The sequence below is a fragment of the Vombatus ursinus genome, unplaced genomic scaffold, assembly GCF_900497805.2.
Source record: "Vombatus ursinus unplaced genomic scaffold, bare-nosed wombat genome assembly UNPS02014768.1, whole genome shotgun sequence".
NCBI classification, from domain to species: Eukaryota; Metazoa; Chordata; class Mammalia; order Diprotodontia; family Vombatidae; genus Vombatus; species Vombatus ursinus.
Genome location: NW_020954546.1, coordinates 33169348 through 33182707, shown reverse-complemented (window position 1 = coordinate 33182707; position 13360 = coordinate 33169348). Strand labels below are relative to the sequence as shown.

General features: G+C 43.2%; 2 protein-coding genes across 3 annotated transcripts; both read right to left on the bottom strand.

Moving 5' to 3' along the window:
• Positions 1-3216: 3216 nt before the first annotated feature.
• On the bottom strand, positions 3217-4570 carry LOC114043132 (C-C motif chemokine 4-like). 2 transcript variants are annotated; one of them, XM_027862096.1, is made up of 3 exons: positions 4498-4570; positions 3773-3887; positions 3217-3344 (listed from the first exon to the last, which is right to left on the bottom strand). In XM_027862096.1, the coding sequence occupies exons 1-3, from the start codon at positions 4568-4570 to the stop codon at positions 3257-3259; spliced, it is 276 nt and encodes a 91-aa protein (XP_027717897.1). In that variant the 3' UTR covers positions 3217-3256. The 2 variants fall into 2 exon arrangements, with proteins under 2 accessions (XP_027717897.1, XP_027717898.1); XM_027862097.1 differs by having other exon boundaries at positions 3217-3329.
• Positions 4571-11057: 6487 nt separating this feature from the next.
• LOC114043131 (C-C motif chemokine 4-like) lies at positions 11058-12962 on the bottom strand. Its single transcript, XM_027862095.1, has 3 exons — positions 12622-12962; positions 11913-12027; positions 11058-11469 (listed from the first exon to the last, which is right to left on the bottom strand). Exons 1-3 carry the CDS (start codon positions 12692-12694, stop codon positions 11382-11384), a joined length of 276 nt encoding a protein of 91 aa, XP_027717896.1. The 5' UTR covers positions 12695-12962; the 3' UTR covers positions 11058-11381.
• Between the last annotated feature and the right edge of the window lie 398 nt (positions 12963-13360).

The window sequence follows — 13360 nt, the reverse complement described above, 5'->3', positions numbered from 1 at the left end:
CTTAATATATATACCTAAAAACACCAAATTAGGCTCAGTAGAATTTCTGAGATTCATATACCTTCCTCTTTTCTGTTCTTCTTTGTATATTGAGATACATGTATTTGTTGATATTTTGATGTTCAAAAACAAAAAAGAAGAAATAATAATGTGTGAGGGTCATGGCATTTTGGGAGATCCTCTGACATCCTTATGGTCAGTGGTTGGGTTTGTAGAGCCTAACCTTGTCTTAATATAGGTTTGCCCTGGGGCTCTTCTCTGCTCCCAGGGCTTCCTTTTCCTCCTTGAGCTGAGAATCATAAGTCACCCTCCCTTTTTCTTCCTCAGTGTCCTACTACCTAAAATGAGTCACACTGGACATAGAGAGATCCAAGGGAATATGGGCACCCAAAATGGGAAAGCCATAAGAGTATGTCCTCAAAAAGACAAAGAATTAAAGCTTCAATGCTACTGTAAAGCCGTAGAAACATCATAATCAGACTTCCACTGGAAGACTGGAGCACTGGAAGAGGAAAGGAAAAGAGAAGGAAATAGGGTCTCGCTACATTCTCCTGACCCAAGAAGAAAGAGGTAAGAAGAAACCAGTCTGGGATTTAGTATGTCCTCTTACCAGTAGGAATCAATAAAAGGACTGCATTTTCCCTTGAAATTCAGAGAGAAATGAGGATCCCACTTACATGGCAAGTCAAATCTGATCTTGTGGATTTCCAACCCTTCTCCCCTCCTGCACAGATAGTGGAGGGTGGTGACTAGAGAGATGAATTTAGAATTAGGGGGACTGAGGTCCAAATCCTGCCCCTGATACTGACTAGCAAACAGGGTGTCCCCGGGCAAGTCACCAAATCATCTTCATCCTTTAGATGCTGGCCATTTCCTTCCCAAATCCTTTAAATTCCTGAGTTTTGCTGAGCTTTTTCCCCTTCAGGTTAATTTTCTTTTCAAGACACATTCAGAAATGATTGGTGCAAAATATCTACTGAAAAATAAAATTGAATTATAAAAGGAGACCAAGAAAAATACAGCCAGGTTTCTGGGCTTTTCTGTTTGTTTCTGGGACCATTCTGAGAGCCTCTCCACTCTTAGGGATAGGAAAGCATTGGTTTACTCTCATGCACTGTGGGATCCATTCCAAACTAGTCTGGAAAAGGTGACAGTACGCTGGTATTTAAAGAGTAGATCAGTGTTTGAATCCAAGCTTGGACACTTCCTAACTGTATTCTCATAGGATAATCAATTAGTCTCTCAGAGTCTCAGTTTACTCATCTATCACATGGGGAAAATAATACTTCCTCCCCCTATTTCGCATGGGCTGTTGAGAAAAAGGAGTTCTTTGGTGATTTCAAACCTCCTAAGAATGGGAGTTCTAGGCTAGAAATCAAGGATTTGGAGCTGTAAGGAATTTTAGAGGGATTGAAGTTCAACAAGGACTCATTTTCCTTCCCAATCCCTTTCAAATCTTCCTTGGGATTTCTCCTGCCCAACAACCCTGTGCTGCAGTCATGGCAGGGAGAATGGGGACACTGCTCACCCACAACCACCACTAACTAATAGAAAACAATGAAGAATAATCAAAGCCTTTCCTTCACTAATGCTCTTTCCAGCTCTTAAAGCATGTTCTGTTGCCCCTCTTATCTCATGTCAGCCTCAGGTCAGTCTTAAGATATAAACAGGAAGAACTTGAATGCATTGCCCAACATCACACAACTCAGCAGAGGCCAAGTGGGAGTACCAAGGAGGATTGGATGCATATCAGCAATTTGCTTGTGCTTTAGTGGATAGAATGCTGGGCCTAAAGTCAGGAAGACTTTTTCTAGGTTCAAATCTGGCCTTAGACACTTACTAACTGTGTTACTCTGGGTAAGTCACTTAGCTCTGTTTGCCTCAGTTTCCTTTTCTGTTAAATGAGGTAGAAAAGGAAATGGTAAACCACCCCAGTATCTCTGCCAAGAAAACCCAAAACGTGGTAATGAACAGTCAGACACAACTGAAATGACTCAAAAACAACAACAACATATTGATCTTCTTCAAAAGGTGATTGAAATAAATTGTCACTATCACGTCCCTTGTGGGTGGTCACCGAGCCACTGTATAAAGACCTCCATGGGAGAGAACACCCACCACAGCTTGATGCAGTCTAGTCCAATTTGGACAGCTATAATTGTTAAGAAGTTTTTTCCTAATGTCAGGGCCAAATTTAGGTCCTTACAAATTTCACCCCTTGTCCTTGATTCTATCCATGGGTACAAATTCCAACTCTCCAGAAAATATACCAGCTAATAGCTGAGAAATTGTGGCTGACATGGCTCTTCTCTTCTTCCCCCTGGCCATCCCAATTTCCTTCAAATCATCCTCTTGTGACTCTAAACACTTCATATTGTTGGTTGCCTTCTTCTAAACATCCTCCAACTTCCAGATACTCTTCTTATACTGTGGATACTGACCAAAAGATTCCTTGTGTGGTCTTATCAGATAAGAACAGCAGGAATATCACCTCTCCATTCCTGGAAGTTTGCTTCTCAACATGGAAGAAGATGGGATTTTTGGAATCAACCTGCTGACTCAAAGTGAGATGGCAGCTCACGGAACCCACAGAGCTTTTACAGAACCTTTGTTGTCCAATGTTGCTATATCAGTGTTATATGATAAGAGCAGAACTCCCTCTCCTGAACCCCTCATCCCCAAAAAACATTGAAACTACAACAAAACAATGTGCCTTTCAAAAGTTTTATTCTGAAATCTTTGTGCTACAGATAATCATAGAATCCAACAGATGACCTAAAGGACTCTAAGGAAGAGAGGCCAGTCTCCTAATAGGGGTCCCCATGGGGAACAATTATACTTCTAGAAGTGCAAATAGCAAGAACATATACCCAAAGCTGCTACCAAGACATTTACATAACGAAATTTCACCAGTAAGAATAAATAATAATGGTTGAGAGGATCTCCAGAAGGCTGCAGCTTGGGGAGATTGTATCTGACTGTGGAGTTCCTCAGCTTTCCCTTTATTTTTTTTAAATTTTTTAATTTATTTATTTTTAGTTTTCAGCATTCATTTCCACATGATTTTGAGTTCCAAATTTTCTCCCCATTTCTCCCTACACCCACCCCAAGATGGTGTGCATTCTGCATACTCCTTCCCCCACTCTGCCCTCCCTTCTATCCACCCCTCCCTTCTCTTGTCCCCTTCCCTTTCTATTTTCCTATAGGGCAGGATCCATTTCCCTTTGAGATTCATTCTTCCAGGCACCTGAGCCCCTCAGTTCAGATCCAGATCTTCTACATAGCTCTGAACCCAGGCATCACTGGGGTTGGCACACACCTGCCGGCCTCTTTTGGTCTGAAACCTGGGGAGGGAGAGGAGGAGAGATGAGAAGTCACAGATGGAGAGATGGTTCTCTGTGCTCCCCCCGTGTCCAGCACTGACCACTTCCTGCACATCTCTGCAGGGCCATGAGGAAAAATCCTCACTTCTAGCAATATCTCTCAGGCCCTTCAGATTCTCTCTAGCGACCTGTCCCGGGGAGAGCCTATCTGGAAGCCTCACTGTGGCATATAATCCCTGTTGCTGCAGCTGATCCCTCCCCCTTAGTTGAGTAGCTCCCCTCTTGCTCCATGGAGAACTCAACTTTGGTCAGGGATCACTTCTGGGACTTCTTTCCCTGGTAATCACCATTCCCCTGAGTTGCCTGATTCATCCATTTCACCAAGGTGCCAAATGACCCCATTCTCTCTCCCTGGATCCCCTCAAGAGATTCAGCGGGTAGATACTCACAGCACAGCTGGCTGGGGACACAGGCTGCTGGTCTCATAGTAGTCCATCACAAATTTTCTGGGGATCTGTTGGTTCACATAGGAGAAGCAGCAGGAGGTGGGAGGATTAGAGCCCACTGCAAAGAAAGGAGAGGCATGAGATTAATGAGGTTTTATGTTCACACCTTATGTTCCTTAGCTGCTGTCTCCATCCCAGGGACATACGCTACACCAGGCACACTGGGGATGTGATCCTTCCTGTCTCCCTTACCCTGCTTCCCTCCAGTACCAGGTGTGATTTTCATTGTGTCTGGAAAAGGATCAGACCTCCTGTTCCCATCCCCATAGGGGATATTTTGAGGAAAATTGCACTGTGGAAGCTAGAAAGGATGTCAGAGATCTGCCCATCCAATTCCTGACTTTGCTGATCAAGCCACTTGCTGGAGATCACTTGGGTAATTAGTGGCAGAGCCAGAATGGGAACTTAGGCAGACATACAATCCAGTCCAGTGTGCTCTCTGCTGTCTTATCCCATCTCCACGTAACATTTAATCAGCATATACTTTCAAGGGCAGGTTAATGCCTTCAAGTCCAAAAGGTATAGACATCCTCTCTGCTCCTGCTCCTGCACCTCTCTACCCTCACAGATCCCTATAAGCAGTCTACTCTCATCTCCTGTCAGGGTTCTATCCAACTTATAACCACAGTCTAGACACAGCCACAGAGGGAAAGAGAAAGCTCACTTACTTGGTACAGAGGATGCCAGAGAGCTGAAGGCCATGACCATGAGGATGAAGAGGGCAGCCACAGAGACCTTCATGATCCTGAGAGGAGAAAGGAGTTTGGAGGGGCAGAGCTCAATCTAAGACTCTGAAGGTCTGTGTCTCTGTCTCATGTGTGGGCTGTCTTTTTATAGAGGTTTCTGGGAGCATCCGAAGGGATGGAAGGAACATAAAAGGTGTGGAAATTCCTGTGGAGAGCTGATGTCATGGTAGGGGTTCTAAACAAAAAAATGAACCCAGGAAGTGCAAGGCTGGTGTCAAGGACTGAGTTTCTATCCCCCAGGGCAGCTTCATCATGGAGGAAAGAGGAGAGGGGATGGAGAGAGGAGAAGTGTGCATGTGGTGGGGCGGCAGGGTGCAAAGGGGGTTGTAGTGAGCAAGCTAGCAGCAGAGACAGATGAAAACATGCAAAAACAAATAGGAAAGAGAGTTTTGCTGAACATTGATTTGAAGGAATATTCAACAAGAGCTTCATACTGCTTTGATATCATAACTGCCTTGACCATAAGTTGATGATTTAGACTTAGAACGGTGCTGGGTGGTTTAGTTGAACATTCTCATTTTCCAGCTAAAGAAAATAGTGTCTAGAGAGAAGTGACTTATCCAAGGTCCCAGTGGTAGTCAGAAGCAGATCTTGGATATTCTCCCAGGTCTTTTAAGTTCACATCTTTATACTCACAGAGAATGGTCCATGCAGAGGAAACATCCAGGGTTCTTCAAGGGCACTCTTAGATGGTTTTTGTGCAGATGGTTGCCATGAGCAGGTCCATGAAATGAGGACTTCTAGTCATGGTCCATCCCTTCATCTGCTTTGTTGTGTGATGATTTTAACACCTTACATTTGTGTATCACTTTAAGGATACGAAAGATTTTGACATTGATTATCTCAAATCATCTTCACAAAAAACTTACGAAGTAGGCAGAGTTGGTATTCTCATCTCTGGTCTATTTATGAGCCTTGACTTAGAGCAAATCTTCCCAACTTGGCAGTGCGTAGGAGTCAAAAGTAAAGAAGGTAAACTTCTTCAGGCTACAGATAGGTTTTTAGTGGTTCACTTTCTAAGTACATGTATAATTAAGGATTAAACTATTTTTGCAAACAAACCATTTCAGAAAAGGGGGATTTCCATTAGTATCACTTAATTACACTTATTACTTAAGATTTTTATTTGTCATGAAATCACATTAATGTTCAAAAAATTATTTTGCTAAACACTACAAGTTTTAATACAATTTTCAGGTTTTCTTACTGTTGACATTTAGTTTATGAGATGTATTACACTTCTTGTCAGTACTGTTCACTGCACGGTCATATGGGACAAACGTATATTCTCAAAAGCACTTTTTTAATCGGGACACAATCCAGAAACTGCAATTAGCAAACCCTTCTTTATAAAGGCACCTTCAATAAAAGACTTTCCAACAGTAGCAATTTCTTTAGAAATCTGAAAACTAACCTTAGTAGCCATCTCATTTTCTGAGTGTACTGTCTTGAAAAACTGTTGTTCCTCACTGAGATTTTTCAACAATTTGGATGCTTTAATTTGTTTTTCCTTGGTGTCCAATTTGCTTATGTCAGGATGTTTTGATTCAAAATGGCGATGAAGATTGTATTCCTTCAGAAGGCTGTTACTTCTTGGCAAACAAGGCAAAATATTTTGTCTCTCATATAAGTAAACAACTATCTGTTTATTTGTCCACTCTAGATTAAACACTCTATGTTCTGATTCAATCTTCCCTCTCTTTTTATCACTCATTTTATAAAAGCACCCCCAAAACTTTAATTTTAGTACCAAAAAATCTCCACAACAAAGGTTCGCATACAAAGAAATACTGAACTGAGTATCTGACTTTGGAGAGAGTATCAGACACTCATGTAACTTGGAGGGCGGCCACACAGTGAGGGAGGGGCAACAGCCCTGGCATTGTTGACGCTCATTGCATAGTGGGCGGCAGCTATGTTGGCGCATGGCTGCATTCACTTTGTCCCTATTCAACACCAGGACCAAAAACATAGCAAAAAGATATGACTCTCAGGCTCCTCTCAGACTGGAGACAGACTGATGATGGTTGGTAGTATTGGCTCACATGACAAACAGGAGAGAGTGTGCAGTGGCAACCCACCCACCAAGTTACATATCCAATGCAATAATGACTAGTGGAAGGCAGGTTAAACGAGGCAGGGACAAAGTACTCGTTACATCTTTACTTTCTTTACATCCTCTATATTTTTCATGGGCCACCCAAAATCCTCTGCAGGCTATATGTTGTACAGGCTTGACTTAGAGAGAATAGAGTCCTAAGCTTGAAGTTACAAGACCTGTGTTCAAGTCCCATCTCTCAAACTTTTTAGCTGTGGAATCTTTAACCTCCCACTGCCCCCAGCCAACACTCTAATCAGATCATTTGTAGAATAGTTGCTATATAATTACCACTTATTATTAAATGGCTTGTCCCAGTTCTAATAACCAGGAAGTGACAGATTCAGGATGCAACCAGAGGCCTTCTGACTTCAGGCAGGGTTTGACAAAATTATGGGGCAGACCCCCATGGGAGAGGAAGCAACCTGAGACACTCTGGGGAAGAGTGTACATATAATACCATGACATTTTTAAGTACTGAACTATCATGTATACCATCACATTTTTTTTTATCCAATGGAAATGAAATTCATTTTAAAGAAGAGAAAATAAGATGTGGGGGGAAGATTGAGATGGGTGTGAATACAATGTGACTATTTAATGGGTTCAGAAGTGGTGGACTAGGACAGGCATCTCCTTCAATTTCCCTGAAATTTGTTTGAGATGTAACTTTCATATCCAGGTCTGGAATCAGCAAATCTAAGACAAGATCCAGGATCTGCCTCTCACTGAAATCACCTGGACCAAGGCCCCTCTCTTTGGGCCTCAGTTTCTTTAGTTGTAAATGGAACGTGTTGGACAAGACAGTTACAGTATGGTAGTATGAAAGCCATGCTGAACAATCCTTCACATCAAAGGTGACCATAACTCTCCTTCCTATTTCTCTCTCCCCTTGCGTTTTTGGCATCAGTCTCTGCTGCTGTCTCAAGTTTATTAACACCCCCACAGCACCCTTGTCATGCAACTACACACACATCTCTCCTCTCTCTACCCACTCTCCTCTTTCCCAATTGATGAAACTGCCCCGAGGAACCAAACCCCAGCCCTTGACAGAGCCTGGCATTTCCTGGGTTCCTTTTCCAGTTTCCAACTCCCACCAGGACACATGTACCTTCTTGGGGTATAGGTTTGTGAGATATTGGTCTAAGTTTGATTTCTCTCTGGCTGCTTTCCAGGTTTACCAGTCATATATAGAATGCTCACACAAGTGGGTGATTTCATGGGTTTGCTAAACACTCTGCCGCCATGTTCTTCTGCTTCTCTTTCTGAAGGAAGTAAACAGAACCTGGAGAAGAGCTAATAATAGGACTGGAGTATTGTCAATGAAAACAGATTATAATGGCTTGAGAATGCTGATCACTGCAAAGAGTAATCAATCGTTCCAGCAGAAGACTGAGGGTGAAGCCAGTTTCCCACATTTTATTGGGGAAGTGATAGAAGAGAGATGCCAAATGAGACAAACATTTTCAGCTCTGGCCAACACTTTTGCTTGGTTTCTTTATACACAATCTATTATATAGGAGGATGGCTTTGGGGAGATGGATAGCCAGGCAAAAATAGGAGAAATAAAGGAAAGGGCAACAATGAAAAATTAAGGGGGAAAAGCAATTCTAGAAGGAGACACAAGCAAGTAAGGGAGGTGATTTCCCATTATGGTAAACTTAATATAACCTAAAAATGCTAAACTATACTCAGTAGAAGTTCACAGATTCATACACCCTTCTCTTTTCTGTTCTGCTTTGAACATTGAGATACATGTATTTGTTGATATTTTGATGTTCAAAAATAAAAAAGAAGAAGTTAATAATGTGTGAGGGTCATGGAATTTTGGAAGATCCTCTGACATCATTATGGTCAGTGGTTGGGTTTGTAGAGCCTAACCTTGTCTTAATATAGGTTTGCCCTGGGGCTCTTCTCTGCTCCCAGGGCTTCCTTTTCCTCCTTGAGCTGAGAATCATAAGTCACCCTCCCTTTTTCTTCCTCAGTGTCCTACTACCTAAAATGAGTCACACTGGACATAGAGAGATCCAAGGGAATATGGGCACCCAAAATGGGAAAGCCATAAGAGTATGTCCTCAAAAAGACAAAGAATTAAAGCTTCAATGCTACTGTAAAGCCATAGAAACACCATAGTCAGACTTCCACTGCAAGACTGGAGCCCTGGGAGAGGAAAGGAAAAGAGAAGGAAATAGGGTCTCACTACATTCTCCTGACTCAAGAAGAAAAGAGGTAAGAGGAAACCAGTCTGGGATTTAGCATGTCCTCTTACCAGTAGGAATCAATAAAAGGACTGTATTTTCCCTTGAAATTCAGAGAGAAATGAGGATCCCACTCACATGGCAAGTCAAATCTGGCCTTGTGGATTTCCAACCTTTTCCCCCTCCTGCACAGATTAGTGGAGGGTGGTGGCTAGAGAGATGAATTTACAATCAGGAACACTGAGGTCCAAATCCTGCCCCTGATACTGACTAGCAAACAGGGTGTCCCTGGGCAAGTCACCAAATCATCTTCATCCTTTAGACCTTTTCTCTTTCTAAATCTCTAAATTCCTGAGTTTTGCTCAACTTTTCCCCCTTCATTCTAAAAACTTTTTTTCAAGACAAGAGAATAATCAGAAAGGAATGCTGTAGAATATCAGCTGAAAAAAAAATAAAACTGAATTACAAAAGAAGACCAAGAAAAGTACAGTCAGGTGTTAGGGCTTCTCTGTTTGTTTCTGGGGCCATTTTAAGAACCTTTCAACTTTTAGGGAGAGGAAAGTATTGATTCACCATCATTTCCTGTGGGGATGATTCCAGATTAGTCTGGTAGAGTTGACAGTATGCTGGTATTCAAAGAGTACAGCAGTGTTGGGACCCTGCCTTGGACACTTCCTAGCTGTATGCTTATGGGAAAATCAATTAATCTCTCAGACCCTCAGTATTTATATACATCAGATGGGAATAATAATACTCCCTCTCCCTATTTCACATGGCTTGTTGAAAGAAGAGTTCTTTGAAGACTTCAAACCCCTAAGAATGAGAGCTCTGGATGAGAGGATCAAGGATTTGGAGGTGGAAGAAAACCTGAAGTTCATGAAGTTCAACAAGGACTCATTTTCCTTCCCAATCCCTTTCAAATCTCCCTTGGGATTTCATCTCCCCAGCAATCCTATGCTGCAGGCAGAGAAAGGAGAATGAGAATACTGCCCACCAACCACCATGAACTAGCAGAAAATAATGAACAGTAATAAACAGGCTTTGCCTCACTAATGCTCTTTCCAGCTCTTAAAGCATGTTCTGTTGCCCCTCTTATCTCATGTCAGCCTCAGGTCAATCTTAAGATATAAACAGGAGGAACTTGAATGCATTGCCCAACATAACACAACTCAGCAGAGGCCAAGTGGGAGTACCAAGGAGGATTGGATGCATTTCAGCAATTTGCTTGTGCTTTAGTGGATAGAATGCTGGGCCTAAAGTCAGGAAGACTTTTTCTAGGTTCAAATCTGGCCTTAGACACTTACTAACTGTGTTACTCTGGGCAAGTCACTTAACTCTCTTTACCCTAGTTCCCTCATCTGTCAAAAGAGCTGGAGAAGGAAATGGAAAACCACTCCAGTATCTCTGCCAAGAAAACGCAAAATGGGTTCAAGAACAGGCAAACGTTACTGAAGTCACTCAAGAGGAACAACAACAAATTGATGTTCTTCAGAAGGTGATTGAAAAAAATCTCCACTATCACATCCTTTCTGGATAGTCACTTAGCCACTGTTTAAAGACCTCCATGGGAGAGGGAACTCACCACAGCTTGATGCAGTCTAGTCCAATATGGACAACTATAATTGCTAAGAAGTTTTTTCCAAATGTCAGACCCAAATTTAGGTCCTTACAAGTCCCACCCCATGCTCTTGGTTTTATCCTTGGGCACAAAACAGGACAAACCTCAGCTCTTCCAAAGGACAGACCCACTAATACTTGAAAACAGAAATCATGTTTGATGTGGCTCTTCTCTTCTCCCCACTGACCATCCCTACTTCATCCACTTCCTGTTGTAGGCACTTTGTATCATTGGATGCCTTTCTCTGAACATTCTCTAGCTTCCAAAAGTCCTTCTTAATACTGACAACAAGATTCCCTGCATGGTCTTATCAGATCAGAACTGCAGGAATATCGCCTCTCTAGTCCTGGAAGTTTGCTTCTCAAAGTGGGAGAAGATGGAATTTTTCATATCCCCATTAACCTGCTGACTCAAAGTGAGATGGCATTTCTCTGAACCCAAAGAGCTCTTACAGAACCTTTGATGTCCAATGATGCTACATCAGTGTTATATCAAAAGAGCAGAACTCATCTCCTTGAACTCTCATCCCCAAAGAACATTGAAACCACAGCCAAAAGACATGGTTTCCAAATATTTTATTCTGAAATCTTTGTGCTACAGATATTCATGGAATGCAGCAGGTGACCCAAAGGACTCTAAGGAAGAGAGGCCAGGCTGCTAATAGGGATCCCCATGGGGAACAGTTGTCTTCCAGAAGTGCAAATAGCAAGAATACATACTCAAAGCTGCCACCAAATGATTTACATAAATTAAATCTCACAGATAAGAATGAATAATAATGGTTGAAAGGATCTCCAGCAGGCTGGAGCTTGGGGAGATTGCATCTAACTGTGGAATTCCTTAGCTTGGTCCATTTTCCTTTAAGAGTCATCGTCCAAGGCCTCTGACCCCTTCAGTTCAGCTCCAGATCTTCCACATAGCTCTGAACCCAGGCATCATTGGGGTTGGCACACACCTGCCGGCCTCTTTTGTTTTGGAACCTGGGGAGGGAGAGGAGGAGAGATGAGAGGTCACAGATGGAGAGATGGTTCTCTGTGCTCCCCCCATGTCCAGCATTAACCACTTCTTGCACATCTCTGCAGGGCCATGAGGAAAAATCCTCACTTCCAGCAATATCGCTCAGGCCATTCTGAGTCACTCTGCTTCTCTCTCCAGACCTCTCCAGTGGGGAATATCTCAGAAAGCCTCACCTTAGGATATAATCCCTGGGGCTTCAGCTTATCCTTTCCCATTGGGTGAGTAGCTCCCCTCTTGCTCCATGGAGAAGGAACCACTTGTGGGACTTCTTCCCCTTGTAACCAGTTTCCCCAGAGTGGCCTGATTCATCCACCTGATTCATCACCAAGTTGCCAAATGGCCCCGTTTCTCCTTGCCATTCTCTCTCCCTGGATCTCCTCAAGAGATTCAGTGGGTAGATACTCACACCACAGCTGGCTGGGAACACAGGCTGCTGGTCTCATAATAGTCTGTCACAAATTTTCTTTGGATCTGTTGGTTCACATAGGAAAAGCAGCAGGAGGTGGGAGGGTCAGAGCCCACTGCAAAGAAAGATGAAGCATGAGATTAGTAAGGTCTTATGTTCATACCTTACATTCCTTGGCTGCTGACTCCATGCCAGGGACAAATTCAGTACTAGGCACATTGGGGATGTGATGGCTCCTATCTCCCTCATCCTGCTTCCCTCCGGTACCAGGTGTGATTCTCATTGGGCCTGCTGGTCCCAACCCCATAGAGGATAATTTGTGGTAACCTGAAGTGTGGGAGCTAGAAAGGACGTCAGAAATCTGCCCATCCAATTCCTGCCATTTGCTGAGAAAGCCACTTGATGGAGATCACGTGGGTAAGTAGTGGCAGAGCCAGAATGAGAACTGAGCCAGACACAGAATCCAGTCTAGTGCTCTTTCTACTCTCTTGTCCTGTCTCCATCTGACATTGAATCAGCATATACCATCAAGGGCAGCTTAATGCCTTCAAGTCCAAAAGGTATAGACATCCTCCCTGCTCCTGCTCCTGCCCCTCTCCACCCTCACAGATCCCTCCGATCAGGCTAGCCTCATCTCCTGTCAGGGTTCTATCCAGCCTATGAGCAGAACTGGGGTAAAGGCACAGAGAGAAAAAGAAGGAGCACTTACTTGGTGCAGAGGATGCCAGAGAGCTGAAGGCCATGACCATGAGCATGGAGAGGGCAGCCACAAAGACCTTCATGATGCTGAGAGGAGAGAAAGCTTGGAGGAGCAGAGAACGAGCTAAGACACTCGGGAGGTCTGTGCCTCTGTCTCAGGTGTGGGTCTCATTTTTAGAGGGGTTTCTGGAAGTACCCAGAGAGAAAGAAGGAACCTAAAAGGAGTGGAAATTCCTGTGAAGAACTTATGTCATGGTAGGAGTTCCAAACAAAAAAGGGAACCCAAGAGATGTAAGACTAGTGTCAGGAATTGAGTTTCTCTCCTCCAGTGCAGCTTCATCATGGGGGAAAGAGGAGGGAGGATGGAGAGAGAAGTGTGCATTTGGTGGGGTGGCAAGGATGCTAAGGGGGAAGTGGTGAACCTGACGCAGAAGCTCAGACAGAAGAAACATGTGCAAAAAGAAATAGCAAGGTTTTGCTACTAATATGAAGAAGTATTCAGCATGACCTTCATGCTGCTTTGATATCATAACTGTCTTATCAGAAGTTTTACGTTTAGACTTAGAAGGGTTGTGGGTGGTTTAGTTCAACACTCTCATTTTCCTGCTAAAGAAACTGGGGTCCATCCACAGGGAAGTGACTTGTCCAAGGTCACACTGTTAGTCAGATGCAGATCCTGGATATGCTCTCAGGTCTATTAACTTCATATCTTTATACTCACAGAAAATGGTCCACACAGAGGAAACACC

Coding starts and splice junctions, on each gene's coding strand:
- LOC114043131 (XM_027862095.1), bottom strand. CDS start 12,694: ATGAAGGTCTTTGTGGCTGCCCTCTCCATGCTCATGGTCATGGCCTTC. Junction 12,028..12,621: donor TCTGGCATCCTCTGCACCAA/GTAAGTGCTCCT, acceptor CTTTCTTTGCAG/TGGGCTCTGACCCTCCCACC. Junction 11,470..11,912: donor TGTTCCCAGCCAGCTGTGGT/GTGAGTATCTAC, acceptor CTCCCTCCCCAG/GTTCCAAAACAAAAGAGGCC.
- LOC114043132 (XM_027862096.1), bottom strand. CDS start 4,570: ATGAAGGTCTCTGTGGCTGCCCTCTTCATCCTCATGGTCATGGCCTTC. Junction 3,888..4,497: donor TCTGGCATCCTCTGTACCAA/GTAAGTGAGCTT, acceptor CTTTCTTTGCAG/TGGGCTCTAATCCTCCCACC. Junction 3,345..3,772: donor TGTCCCCAGCCAGCTGTGCT/GTGAGTATCTAC, acceptor CTCCCTCCCCAG/GTTTCAGACCAAAAGAGGCC.